The sequence below is a fragment of the Vidua macroura genome, chromosome 7 (genome assembly GCF_024509145.1).
Source record: "Vidua macroura isolate BioBank_ID:100142 chromosome 7, ASM2450914v1, whole genome shotgun sequence".
NCBI classification, from domain to species: Eukaryota; Metazoa; Chordata; class Aves; order Passeriformes; family Viduidae; genus Vidua; species Vidua macroura.
This window is the reverse complement of record NC_071577.1, coordinates 25,415,548-25,428,473: the sequence shown is the minus strand read 5'-3', so window position 1 is coordinate 25,428,473 and position 12,926 is coordinate 25,415,548. Positions and strand designations below refer to the sequence as shown.

General features: G+C 62.9%; 2 protein-coding genes across 5 annotated transcripts; both read left to right on the top strand.

Moving 5' to 3' along the window:
* The first annotated feature begins 144 nt into the window (after positions 1-144).
* On the top strand, positions 145-2,920 carry CATIP (ciliogenesis associated TTC17 interacting protein). Of its 2 annotated transcripts, none has more exons than XM_053982490.1 (9): positions 145-346; positions 595-807; positions 937-992; positions 1,314-1,400; positions 1,543-1,713; positions 1,901-2,025; positions 2,118-2,194; positions 2,299-2,383; positions 2,617-2,920. In XM_053982490.1, the coding sequence occupies exons 1-9, from the start codon at positions 271-273 to the stop codon at positions 2,918-2,920; spliced, it is 1,194 nt and encodes a 397-aa protein (XP_053838465.1). In that variant the 5' UTR covers positions 145-270. The 2 variants fall into 2 exon arrangements, with proteins under 2 accessions (XP_053838465.1, XP_053838466.1); XM_053982491.1 differs by having other exon boundaries at positions 147-346; positions 2,295-2,383; positions 2,617-2,863.
* Positions 2,921-3,715: 795 nt separating this feature from the next.
* On the top strand, positions 3,716-10,110 carry SLC11A1 (solute carrier family 11 member 1). 3 transcript variants are annotated; one of them, XM_053983022.1, is made up of 15 exons: positions 3,716-3,766; positions 4,366-4,469; positions 5,185-5,307; positions 5,593-5,712; positions 6,500-6,606; positions 6,696-6,766; positions 6,875-6,942; positions 7,072-7,227; positions 7,365-7,523; positions 7,687-7,776; positions 7,953-8,072; positions 8,512-8,661; positions 8,744-8,817; positions 9,274-9,427; positions 9,507-10,110. In XM_053983022.1, the coding sequence occupies exons 1-15, from the start codon at positions 3,748-3,750 to the stop codon at positions 9,606-9,608; spliced, it is 1,617 nt and encodes a 538-aa protein (XP_053838997.1). In that variant the 5' UTR covers positions 3,716-3,747; the 3' UTR covers positions 9,609-10,110. The 3 variants fall into 3 exon arrangements, with proteins under 3 accessions (XP_053838997.1, XP_053838998.1, XP_053838999.1); XM_053983023.1 differs by lacking the exon at positions 5,593-5,712; XM_053983024.1 differs by lacking the exons at positions 5,185-5,307; positions 5,593-5,712.
* Positions 10,111-12,926: the final 2,816 nt, after the last annotated feature.

The window sequence follows — 12,926 nt, the reverse complement described above, 5'->3', positions numbered from 1 at the left end:
CCCCCGGCGCTAAACCCCGCGGCGGAGCGCGGCCCCTTTAAGAGGTGGGGCCAGGGCGTTGCCTGGGAGCCGGGAGGCGTCGGGGGCACCGGGGTCGGTCCGGCAGGCGGGGGCCGGGGGGAGGACGGGGGCGACAGGGGCTGGGGGCTGCAGAGGCGGGGTGGGTGTCACTGCCGCCCCAGGGTCACGCGTGGGGCGGGGACCGCGGCTCGGGGGAGCCCCGCCGCCCCCTCACCTGAGGGTCCGGCAGCAGGAGCCCCCCGGCGAGGCATGGAGCTCCCTCCCGAGAGCTCACAGAACCCCCCGAGCATGGCGGACACTGCTGCCGAGTTCCTGAGCCTCATCGGTGCGTGCCTCCTCCAGCCTCCCCTTTGTCCTGCTACACCGTGCCCCGTGCACCGGGCCCGGCAGGAGGGGGACGGAGAGTGAGGGATTGAGCGGGATAAATGGCGAGGGACTCGGCCCAGCCGCCGGGGGGGGGACAGAGACCGGGAGGGGTACTGGGCAGGGGCGACAGTAACTTCAGGAGGGAGTGACCAGAGTGACCATCTCCTCGCGGTCCCTCTGTGTTGGGGTCACCATCCCTCTGTGCAGGGCTGAAGGAGCTGGAGCGGTGCCTCTTTGCGGAGACGCTGTCAGTGGTGGCTGTGGGGGCCTCACCGAGGGACAAGGCAGAGGGCCAGTGGTGCATGGCAGCCCAGTGGGCACCCTACCAGCGGGAAGGTGAGCCGGTGCAGACCTGCATCCTGGTGCAAACCAGGTTCCGAGGCAAGCAGGATGGTGTGCCTGCCTCCAGCACCCTCAAAGGTGAGCCAGGGGTGGCTTTTGGGGGGTTCCTTCCTCCCCAGGGCTGGAACATCCCTGTCCACCAGCCCCCGGGGCTGGGAATGGGGACAGTGCTAACGGGATTGGTTGATCATGACTTTGCTCTGCCAGCCTATGTGACCTGGCAGCTGGAGACCCTGGAGCAGGAGGAGCAGGAGTGCCTGGAGGTGACTGATATGGTGGTGGCATGTCCCCGTCCCTGTGTCCTACCCGCTGCCCTGGGGTGTGCCCTGCAGTGGTTCCCTCCTGGGGGCTGTGCCCCCTGCAAGGTTGCTGTGGGTAGCCTGGTGTCCCTTGTCATGCTTAGACTCCAGCTCTGGCCCACCAGCCTGGTCCCCATCCCCTCCTCTGGGTGGCAGCTGGGGTGGGGAGTTTCCCACAATGCATCTGGTATGGTACCCCGACTGACAGCGGTGCTGGGGTCGCCACCTCAGAGGAGGGGTGCCCTGGCTCTACCCTCCACCCTGTGCCTCCCACCCCTGCCACAGCTCAGACCACACCCCACAGAGAAGACGACCCACATCTTGAGCCACGAGCACGGGATGACGGTCACAAAGACTCTGCAGGAGGGAGAGGTGAGGTTGAGGGCAGGGTCACATCCTGGGAGGGGGCAGCATAGCTGGCCTGTCTCACCAGGGGTGCCCAGGCTCTGGGAGTTGCTGTCCCTGGGATGCTGGAGCTGTGGCTGTCCCATGAGGTAGCCAGGTCTCTCTGCAGGCAGAGCCACAGTGCCAGAGCTTCTCATACAGCCGAGCCAAGCTGCGGGCGCGGCTGCTGGAGGGTGCCAGCCTCCTGCTGCTGCGGGTGCTGGCACGCCGGCAGACAATGCCCCACGACCTTGTCTTCCCAGCCATCAACACCGAGGGCGACCTCTGCACCGCCAGCTATGTGAGCCGCCAGCCAGGAGGGCCTGTGGGATGGGCGTGGTCTGGGTCAGGTTGGGGATACCAGGGGGGGATGTGGGAAGTGGGAGTGGGCAGAATGTGGTTGACAGCATGGGGGAACACATGGGGATGGCAGCTGGGGGCAGAGGGGACTCTGAGACAAGGCTGACCCCTGGCCGTACCGCCCCCAGTCTGCCCTGGGCATCCAGCGGCAGGCAGTGGGCTCAGCAGAGACTGAGGTGTTTGTGATCGAGCGAGCCGTGCACGCCAGCACAGGCGCCCCCACTGTGTGGCACAGCAGCTTCCTCCCCAACGGGTAAGGGAAGGGGTCTGGTCAGAGGCACCCCAGCCCTGCCAGTCTGGTGGGACCCAGCATGGGGAGGTCAAGGGCTCTTCTTCCCCTCTCAGGCGTTTGGCTCAGCTGATGCAGATTGGCTCTCCAGTGCTGATGCTTCTACAGGATGAGTCCATCCTCAGCAAGTCAGGTATTGAGCAGGGGAGGCTTGTGCCCCTGCAGCACAGGCAGCCCTTCCCCACTGTCTGGAAATCAAGGGGGAACACCCTGCCCTGCCTTTCTGCTGCCAGGTAGGTTTAAGCCCCAGCTCCCCTTCCCCAAAGAACCCCTGGACTGGGAGGAGGACATGGAGCTCTACTCCTGTTTCCTGGACAGGAAGGTAAGATGGGTGGACATGGGGACAAGGGGACATGGGGCTGTGCCAGTCTCCAGCAGGGTCTCCCCTGGTGTGCCCAGGAGGCACACTGAGGGGGCAGGCTGACCAACATCCTTCCTCACACCTTCTGAAGTGTGGGAGAGGACCCAGGCTCCTGTCGCCCTCACCCTGGCACAGTGCCCAGGGGGGAAATGTGTGTTCATGCCCACCCCACCCATCCTGTCACCCTACTGCAGGATGAGCTGCAACTATCCCATGCTGCCTACCTCCAGCAGCACCCCGAGGTCCGCGCACTGCTGTCTGACTTCCTCCAGGCATTGCTTCTCCAGCAGCCACATGACACCATCTCCTTTGCTGCGGAATTCTTCGCCCACCAGCGGCCCATTGGGAGCCCCTTTGGCTCCACTGGAGCTGCCAGCCCCTTCCCCAGCTCCCCAGTTGGTCACCCTCCAGCTAACAGCAAATAAAGCAGCCAGCACTGCCTGTCCAGTCTTGCTTGCTTTGGGGAAACTGAGGCTCAGGGAGGGCAGGTGGAGCTGAGATGTGTGCTGAAACCCCACCATGCCTTCTGGGTGGGACCCTGTCCCTCTCCCAGCTGTTCTAGCCCTTGCTTAGGGGATGGGGGGTGCCTGGGGCATACAGAGTAGGGCCAGGCTCACATCCCTGCGCCTGCCACCACCCCACGTGTTCCTGGGGGACACCCCTTGCCCATCTCCCTGTGGGACACAGCCTGGCTGGCAGAAGGCTGGCAGAAGGCTGGACACTTTTGTTGGCACAACTTGACACTGCAACACTGGCACTCCATCTTTGGCGTGAAGGTCCCTGCACCCAAGGGTGATGTGAGCACCCTGTGCACAGAGCCTGCCTGGCTGGGTGCTTCCCCCAGCAGCTCAGGCTGCATTTTGATCTCCTTATGCAACACGTGCCTGCTTCCTCCTCACTCCCACTTCTATGGCATTTCCCCTACTCCCGTGGGGCCAGCCCTCCCTTCTTGCTCTGTGGGACACTGTCCCCTGTCCCCCAGTCACCCAAGCAGAACTTTGGCATGTGATGGACAGTGATAGGCTGGTACTGGTCCCGATCCCCCCATGCTCCCACGCCCCGGTGAGGGTGCCTCGTGTTTGCACGTGTGTGAGGCAAAGGGGAGGGAAGGGGCCTCCTGGCACTGGTCGGGGGGGGGAACCGAGACTGTGTGTGCTCATAAGGGTAGGGAAGGAGCACTTCCTTCTCCTATCCTCCTCCTCTCCTCCTGAGGAGGGGGAGGGATGACACAACTGCGGGGGGGTCCTTTAAAAGCTGGGCAGCAGGCGCTGCACTCAGAGCTGAATTCAGGAAGCCTCAGCACTGTGGCTGGATCGGGTCCACACATGGCATCACTGGAGCCAGGTGAGCCTCACAACACTTCTTGGGTCGCCTTGTGTCTCCTTTCATGCCCTAGACCCCTCCCCTCCACCCTGAGACTCCTGGCTGTGCTCCATCTTTCAGTGGGCACCATCCCCCCCCAACCTGTCCTGGATTCCCCACCTGTCCCATCCCCTGTTCCTTCAAGCCTGGGAATGTGATTCAACCAATTCCCAGGATGTAGGTGGACTGCAAAGGGGGACCAGGACCAGTACCAGCTTCTTGTCCTCACTCTATGCCCATCCAGCAGCAGGAGCTGGACTAGGGTCCCCTCCTTTCCCTGCTGCCCAGAAAGGCACTTGGGTCTTGGACTGGTGAAGACGGAGCTCAGACCAGGGATTTTAGGGACATCTGAGCTGGAGGTGGCATCTGATTCCTTTGGGCAGTCTTTGATAGATCCCATATAGCCATCCTCATGCCCCCCACCCCCCACTCCCCCCGGAAAACTGGTGCTTTTCCCTCATGGGGTTCATTAGGCAGGGTCAGGTGGAACTGAAGGAAGCCGGTGCCAGGGCTGCCAGCCCACCAGTGTCCTTGTCCCCCTGGCAGGCTGCCACCTCCCCTCCTCTTCCTTGTCCCCCCAGGCCTCACCAGGTCCGTGAATGGAGGCCCCATGCCCCCACAGCGCCCTGGCACTCAGGACCAGACCTACCTGGATGAGCTCATCAGCATCCCCAAGGGCAGTGGGGTAGGTGCTGCAAGGCTGTCTCAGGGAGGGCAGGGCAGCAGGACAGTGCTGCAGGAAGCTGGAGGTGGGGAGGCAAAGGGCCACTGCAGTGGGGAATATGTGTCTTGGACATACCGTGGGGACATGCCTCCAGCACCCCAGACCCAGCTCAGGCAAGTCACAGCCCTAGGTTGAGTGTTCCCATACTTAAAGTTTTCCAAATGGAGAAACTGAGACAATGGAGCAAGGTGCTACCCAGCCATAAGGATCACCCCCTGCTCAGACATCACCTCCTGGGCCACCCATGGATGAGCCCAGTGGGCCTCCCCAAGGCTGCTTGCACCCCACCAGCCCCCCACACCCCATCCTTGTTTGGTCTCAGAGCAGTGGAACAGAGAAGGAGAAGGAATGGTATTCCCTAGTCAGGAGGAGTAGCAAAAGCAGGGGACAGCAGTGGAATCCCATGGAATGCAATTAATAGTGCCTGACAGCCCTGGGACCCCCCCTGCACATCACTGTCCATTGGGTCAGACCGGGCTCACTGCCCCTCCAGCACTGCTGCTAACAGGAAGAGGCTGGGGGCAGCAGTTCCCTCTCCAAAACTGTCAGGAAAATGACCTCCATGTGCTGAACACACCCATGCGGGCAGCACTGGGCTAAAGGGGGCTGGATGTGCAATTAGGAGACGCTGGTTTTGAACGGGAGCTCTTGGCTCTGACCTGCTGCCTTGTCCCAGCCTGGGTTCAGCTTTAGGAAACTCTGGGCTTTCACCGGTCCCGGCTTCCTCATGAGCATCGCCTACTTGGACCCAGGCAACGTGGAGTCAGACCTGCAGAGCGGGGCACTGGCGGGATTCAAGGTGAGCCCGGCTCCGGGCTCAGGGAGCAGGCGGGGGTTTCGTAACCTCTCCAGCGCCAACGGCTGCCCCTGGCAGCTGGCTTCCCCAGCCCGGGAGCAGGAAGGGCAAGGGGGGCCCTCGGCACAGGGTGAGGACACCCAGGGGTGCCAGGGGGGCACCCCTCTGACTGGGCTGGCAGAGCACCTGCACCCCCTCTCTTCCCTGCAACCCTGGTTGAACTGGGGACCCCGGGCGGCTGGATCTTACCCAGTCCCTGCTGCCTCCCTCCCTCCTGCTGCTCCCCAGCTGCTGTGGGTGCTGCTGTGGGCCACCGTCCTGGGGCTGCTGTGCCAGCGCCTCGCCATCCGTCTAGGCGTGGTGACCGGGAAGGACCTGGGCGAGATTTGCTATCTCTATTACCCCAAGGTGAGCAACCACGGGGAGGCCCCTGGGGGTGACATTCTGGGGCGGACCCTGTGCTTGGGCTGGTGACAGTCCTAGCAGGGACTTGCAGGGCTGGAGAGGAGGAGGAAGATGCTGTGAGAGACCTGCCTCTCCCAGGGGCTCCTCAAAGCCCCCCCTGCCAAGCCCCGGTGTCCCCCACCTAGTGCCCACGCCCCTGCAGTACAGGAGCCCAGGGTGAGAGGCGGTAAGCAGCTGCTTCAGTGTCCCGGTCTGACCTGGGGACACATGAGAGCGTCCCCCGCGGGAGTGAGCCCAGGCGTCGGGGCGGCAACGCGAAGCCGAGACGCGGGAAAGCCTGTGCGTGTTGGGGCAGAAAGTGGCGGGGGCTCGAGAGGAGGGATCACATGACAGGGGTTAGGGGTCCCATCTAAGTGTCAAGATCCTGATGGGGAGAACGAGCAAGACGCTGGCTGAATGACAGGTCCCCAGGTCCCCAAAAGGAGGGTTGGACACATCCCTCTGCCCCGCCTCCCTCAAACCCCCCTATCTAGACAGATGGGTCCTATCCTCAGCTCTCACTGGGGCAGGGATGAGGAGGGGGGGAACAGACTCGGATTTAGCACTCATCTTTCATCCTGAGTTTGTGTTGTGAAAGAAGCTGAGAGGGGTCTTCCGGGGTCCCCATGCTGCTCTAGGTGGCCTGCTCTAGCCTGGAGACAGGGATTTGCACCCAGGATGCTGTGCCACCTTGCCCAGAGCTACGCACCGCTGTGGGCTCAGGCACCTCATGGTGCCCTGTCCCCTCCAGGTGCCCCGTGTGCTGCTCTGGCTCATGATTGAGATCGCCATCATCGGCTCTGACATGCAGGAGGTGATCGGGACAGCCATTGCTTTCAGCCTGCTCTCAGCTGGCCGGTGAGCCTCCCCCCAGGGACCTCCAGCCTCCCCCATGGCCCTACTCCACAGAGGGCCATGTATCTAATCCTGCCCTGGCCATCCTGCAGCATCCCCCTCTGGGGTGGGGTCCTTATCACCATCGTGGACACACTCTTCTTCCTCTTCCTCGATAAGTACGGTGAGTGCCAGGATGAGGGCTGGGGGTACTGTCACCCAGGCAGCCCCTGGTGCCCATGTGGCACCAGTGTCCCCTGCTCTGTTCCACCCCATCTCTTGACCTGTCTAGGACTTCGCAAACTGGAGGCTTTCTTCGGCCTCCTCATCACCATCATGGCCCTGACCTTTGGCTATGAGGTAAGGGGGGAGCTGGGGACAACCCTTTTCCTGCGAGGCTGGCAAGGGACCCCGCCATATGGTGTCCCCACAGCTACCAGCCTGTAGTAAGGGGTTGGCAGCTCACAGTGCCCCTTCTCACTTTCCCAGTACGTGGTGGTGAGGCCAAGGCAGGTGGAGGTGCTGAAGGGCATTTTCCTGCCCAGCTGCCCAGGCTGCGGGCGAAAGGAGCTGCTGCAGGCCATGGGCATCATCGGCGCCATCATTATGCCCCATAACATCTTCCTCCACTCCTCCTTGGTCAAGGTGAGATCAAGGCACTGCCGTGGGCACTGTTCTGCCAGGGTGCCTCAGGGTACACTTGGTGGGGACCAGATGGTCCTGGCTGTGGGACAGGGGTGCTCACGTGACCCCATGACACCTATGTCACTGGCCATGCCCAGACACGGCTGATCGACCGGTCCAAGAAGGAGGCAGTGCAGGAGGCCAATATGTATTTCCTGACCGAGTCCTGCCTGGCCCTCTTTGTCTCCTTCCTCATCAACCTCTTTGTCATGGCTGTCTTCGGCGAGGCTTTCTACCACCAGCGAAATGAGGACGTGGTGAGTGCCACCTCATGGCCACAGGGAGATGACGGCTGTGCCCAGCTGTGGACATGGGTGGGACGAGCATCCCCTGGCATATTCTCATTCCCTGAGAGGTGATGTGTGGGAATCCCCTGTGTCTGTGGGAGCTGCTGGGTGGCTGTCACACTCTGCCTTACAGCACAACAAGTGTGTCAACAGCAGCATCAGTCACTATGCCGGTATCTTCCCCACCAACAACAAGACAGTGTCTGTGGATATCTACCAGGGGGTGAGTGCCACCAGGCTGTGTCCAGTGAGCATCCCTTCCCATGTGGGGGATATATCACTCTCCCCATCGACCCCTGGGGCTGGGAGCAGTTATAACTCCACTAGAAGGCTGGGAGCTGATGGGAATTTCTGAGGTAGGGGACACTTTAGGGTGCCCACTGGAGTGTCTCTACACAGGGTGTCATCCTGGGCTGCTATTTCGGGGCACTGGCACTGTACATCTGGGGCATCGGGATCCTGGCAGCAGGACAGAGCTCCACAATGACCGGGACTTATGCAGGGCAGTTCGTCATGGAGGTGAGAGATAGGGATGCTGGCCCTTGCCCCAGAGGGAGGGGCTGAGAGCAGGGAAATCACAGGTGGGCCCTGGGTGGAGGAGTTCTATGGGCAGCACATTCCCCCCAGGAGTATTTGGAAGAGTTAATTGCCCACCATTCCTGCAGGGTGGCAGCTTGCTAGCACCAGTGTCCCTATTCCCCCGGAGGTGGGATGGAGACAGTGTCCACCCACTGCACCCTGTGGGTGCCCTACGCAATGTTTCCCTCATTAATAAGATCCTCTCTTAACGAGTCGGAGCTGACACCTAGTGGGGCCCGGCAGCCCTGCAAGAGCTCGCTCAGTGCCCTGGCACAAAGGAGGGGGAGACGCCCCCATGTTCCTCCCAGCCAGGGTTTCGGGGCTCGCCCTGACACGGCGCCGCAGGCACAGCGAGGGTGCAGGTTCTGCCGTGTTCCAGGGCTTCCTGCAGCTCCGCTGGTCCCGCTTCACCCGGGTGCTCTTCACCCGCTCCTTTGCCATCCTGCCCACTGTCTTCGTGGCTGCTTTCAAGGATGTCAGCCACCTCACAGGCATGAACGACCTGCTCAACGTCCTGCAGAGTATCCTGGTAAGGAGGTGGGAGGGCATCACCTGCCCCCCAAACACCCCAGCCTGGCAGCCATGATGTCCTCATCCTGCTCTCCTTTCAGCTGCCTTTTGCCATCCTGCCTGTCCTCACCTTCACCAGCCTGCACCCGCTCATGCAGGATTTCAGCAACAGCCTGTGAGTGCTAGGGCATGGGGAGCCACACAGGAGGCAGAGTAGGGAGCTCTGGCTGCAGGCACCTTCCCTTTGGCCCCTCCTGCCCCCCCAAACCCTGCCATGGCCAATTAGTGTACGGACATTGGAGGGGTATGTTCATTCCCACCTGCCCAGGGCAGCCAGAGTGGAACAGACCCCATCACTACCCTCATCATCCTCCTCCCAATGACACATCTGGTTCCTTGGGGAGCCCCTGGATCCTCAGCATCCTCCTGGCACTGCCAGCCCTGGATTTGGAAAGTGGCCAAAATCCACACCTAGAGTCCCATCACGGGGTGAAATATAGCTGTGGGGTGCAGAAATGTCCCATTTCGGGTCTGGTTCACCTACAAACTCAGTTCCCCCAGCCCTCTGTGCCCAGTGGCCCAAAGGATGGGGGCCCCGCACTGGCACTGATGCCCTCTGCCCTGTTCACAGCCCGGGGAAGGTGCTGATGACCCTCACAACGGGGCTGGTCTGCGCCATCAATGTATACTTCGTGGTGGACTTTTTGCCAACACTGCGTGGCCTGGAGTACCACATTCCCCTGAGCCTGCTACTGGCTGCCTACGTGGCTTTCGTCGCCTACCTGGTAGGGCTAGCACCGCGGGATAGGGGCGGGACAGTGTCCCTGGTGGGCGCTCATCGACCTGTCCTCTTTGCCCCTGCAGATCTGGACGTGCACTATCGCACATGGAGCCCGGTTCCTGGCCCGGGGCCACCACAGCCGGTTCAATTTTGGTCTCGCCCTCGACCCGACAGAGACACGGTGACAGATCCCATCCCTGCTTGTTATCCCCCACGTCCCTGCCCAGCGCGGCCTCCTGGACACGGATTTGCTGCCACTCCAAGTCCGGGCATGTTTTAGCCAGAGATGCACCCAGCAAGGAAAGGGTTAACAGACAGGCAGCCCTCCCCCCAAGATCTTAGAGCTCAGCGCTTCTTCCCACCCCCAACCCCCGCCAATTCCGGGGTGCTGGTCCAGGCTCGATGTGACGGGAGTGGGATGACAGCGGGAGATTCCCCCATCCATTGGCACAGTCGCTTCAGTGAATGAGCCGCGTCGGAGACTTCCCCTGCTCATTATCGCCAGGAACCGCCGGCTCCCGGGACCGCTAATCACCGCTGGGGACCGCTAATTACCGCCGGGGACCGCTAACCACCCCGCACCGCCCGCCGCCAGTGGGGCCAGCCCCGGGACCGGCCCCATCCCCACGGGGGCTCCGAAAATTGGGGGGAGGAGGATGGCTGATAAACGGCGTGTTTGTAACCTGGCCTCGGCCTCGCTGCTGTTGCTGCGTGGCCCCGGTGTGGGGCGGGGACCCCCTGGGCTCTCCCGTATCCCGAGGGCGGCCCCTTTGCCCTGGCCGGGGGAGCGGCCGAGGTTGCCAACGCGTGGTCGTGTCCGCGCGGGGGGCTCAGCGCCAGCTTTTTGCATGCCCCCGGGGGGAGCGGGGCCGTGGGGGCCCCTCCGTGCCCTCTCCGCCCCGGATGCCCCGTTTCCCGCCTGCCGGTACCGCCGGATGCGGATGCGAAGCCGCTCGGGCCCTCCGCGGCCCCGCACCGCGGGTGGGGGGGTCCCAGCGCGCTTCGGCCCCCGCCGCGGTCCGCACTTGCGAGACGCTCCCTGGCTGTTTCAAGGCTCCCCCCTCTCCCCAGGACCCCCCCCTCCCCACCCCAAAATCCCACTTCCGAACCCCGCCGGCCGGCTGGTGGAGGTGGAATTTTGGGGGCCGGACACCCCTCCCAGGCCGTGCCCCCCACTCCGGGAAGGGACACCCCCCCCCCCGCTCCGCTCCCGGGGGCCGCGCTTGTTTATGTGAAGAATGTCCCCTTCCTTAAAAGGGCGATGGTGGACGGGGTGGGGCGGTGCCTCCCCCCCGCCTCCGCGTTGGCCCGGCCTCTGGCTGCTTGAAGGAGGGGCCAGCGCGGTGGGGCCCACTGAAAGGCGGGGACTCCCCCTTCCTCCGGGGGCGCAGCCGGCCCGAGCCACAGGAAGAGCAGCAGGAGACGCCCCTAGCTCGGGATGCACCTGCCCGGGGGTACAAGCCTTGGGGCGAGGTCACCAAGGGGCACGGGGGGCATCGGGATGGTCCTCAGCAGGCAAAAGGCTGGAGAGACTGGGGTCTGCAGGGTTATGCCTGTGGGACTTGGTGTTCTGCAGCTGGAGCCTGCAACCCAGAGCACCCTCAGCCCAGGGACACCTGCCTCCAGCCTACCCTTAGGAGGAAGTGTCCTGCTCCAAGACCTCTCTGTGGTCCCTTGGCTGTGGGGCAGAGCTCCCAAGGCCAGCGCTGGGTTGGAGAATAGGGGGAATCATCCAGGACCCCAGTACAGGAGCAGTGGGGTGGGACAGAAGGGTCCCTGAGTGCCCGGTTGAGTGTAGCCTGATGCTTTTCTGCCTTGTGCCCGTACCCTGCAGCCCAAACAGCCCAGCTGGGCTCTGCCTACTCCTGGCCTGGGCTTGTCCCACAGCCCCAGGACAGGGACAGCGTCTCCCTGAGCTCCCCAGCTCAATCTGCCCCCAGGCAGGCAGTGGAACTGGAAGTGGTGCTCCAGCTACCGCTGCAGGCATTGGCCCGGAGACTTTTCTAATTGCATTAACTGGAGAATTAACAGGGTCTGTCTGGACTCATCAGGGAGGGAGGAGGAGGAGGAGAGGAGGATGTAGCCGAAGGGACAGGGGTCCTGCAGGGGACAAGTGTGTGGCTTCTGCAGCTGTCCCCACAGAAAGCAGCATCCCCCAGCAGCCCAGCCCAGCCAGATGCTGGGGACGAGGCAGACATCCTACCTACCCAGTTCCACCTGGGCTAAAGGAGCACAGAGATCAGCCCAAAATAGAGACCAGAGGAATCACAGCCTCGTTCTTCCTTTTCCTCCTGCTGGGCCAGGAGACAGCGGTGGCTGCCCGATGTGGGAGGCGGCTGCCGTACTGAGGACAGGCAGAGAAACTGAGGCACGACATCTGCCTGCCGTCAGAACCGGCGGAGAGGGTGGCAGGATGTAGTGTCCCTGTTCCCAACAGTCCCTGCCACGGCTCCGCAGGGGCACGTGGTGCCGGGATGTTCCGCGTGGAGCTGAGAGTGCGGGAACTGCAGGTGGAAATCGGCTTTTGTAGTGCCAGAGCTCCGGCAGCCCCGCAGCATCGCAGTTCCCTGTGGGGGCACCTCCCAGTCCCGGACCCCATTCCCCAGCGCGGTCACCTCTGTGCACGTGTCACGTCCCTACTGGGCCAGAAGAGGCGATCTCACCTCCCGAAGTTCCCAAACCGCAGGTGGGAGAGGTGGAAAGATTTCAAATGAGCTCAGATGGGAAATTTCCAACCTGCTGCACCCTCGAGGCAGCGCTGACAGAGCGCACAGCATCTCCTGCCACCGAGGTGGCGACGGTGGTGACCGGGACAGGGCCCCTCCAGGGCCGGACGCTGCCTGGGCGGGGTTGGGGGGCACGGCGGTGAGAGGCTGCCCCGGCAGAGCCCCGCAGGGCTGGCGAGGGGAGGGGGCTGGAGGAGGCTACACTCGAGGGGCTTGGGGGGCGGATTTCCTCTGAGAGACTTGTGCCATCCACAAGCTCCCGTCAAGAGTCGCATTTCAGAAAGCGCCTGGAAACAGCCCCGTTTCCCCGCCGAAGGCAGGAGGGAAGGAATCGTAGGGGAAAATATATGCATTGATAATATAGGACTTACTAAATGGCCAAATAATTGGGGGATCGCAGGAGAAAGAACAATAGAAAAAACCGGCGGGTATTGGTGCAGCCCTCCAGCACCCGTTGTCCCGCAGGGCTGGCCAGGGCAGGCAATGCGGGATGTGCCCTCGGGGGGTAATGGGGACCCCCCAGCCTTGAGCCGCTAGTTCAGGGTCCTGCTCCAGGGGACACCCAGCATGGCGGGACGTGGACATATGCCGGGGGCAGCTGCAGAGGGATCCCCGGGCTGCCAGCTGGATGCGGGGCGACAGCAGGACTGATCCCCTCTACATGGTCTCTCACTCGGGGCGGGGGAGTGTGGGACAGCCCGGCGGCGTGTCGGGGATCGCTGCACGGTCACCATGAAACAAGGGGGGTGTCCCTCCTAGGGACCCCCACTCTTCCCG

Coding starts and splice junctions, on each gene's coding strand:
- CATIP (XM_053982490.1), top strand. CDS start 271: ATGGAGCTCCCTCCCGAGAGCTCACAGAACCCCCCGAGCATGGCGGAC. Junction 993..1,313: donor AGGAGCAGGAGTGCCTGGAG/GTGACTGATATG, acceptor CCCCTGCCACAG/CTCAGACCACACCCCACAGA. Junction 2,195..2,298: donor GTCCATCCTCAGCAAGTCAG/GTATTGAGCAGG, acceptor GCTGCCAGGTAG/GTTTAAGCCCCAGCTCCCCT.
- SLC11A1 (XM_053983022.1), top strand. Junction 5,308..5,592: donor GGGCACTGGCGGGATTCAAG/GTGAGCCCGGCT, acceptor GCTGCTCCCCAG/CTGCTGTGGGTGCTGCTGTG. Junction 9,428..9,506: donor TGGCTTTCGTCGCCTACCTG/GTAGGGCTAGCA, acceptor TTGCCCCTGCAG/ATCTGGACGTGCACTATCGC.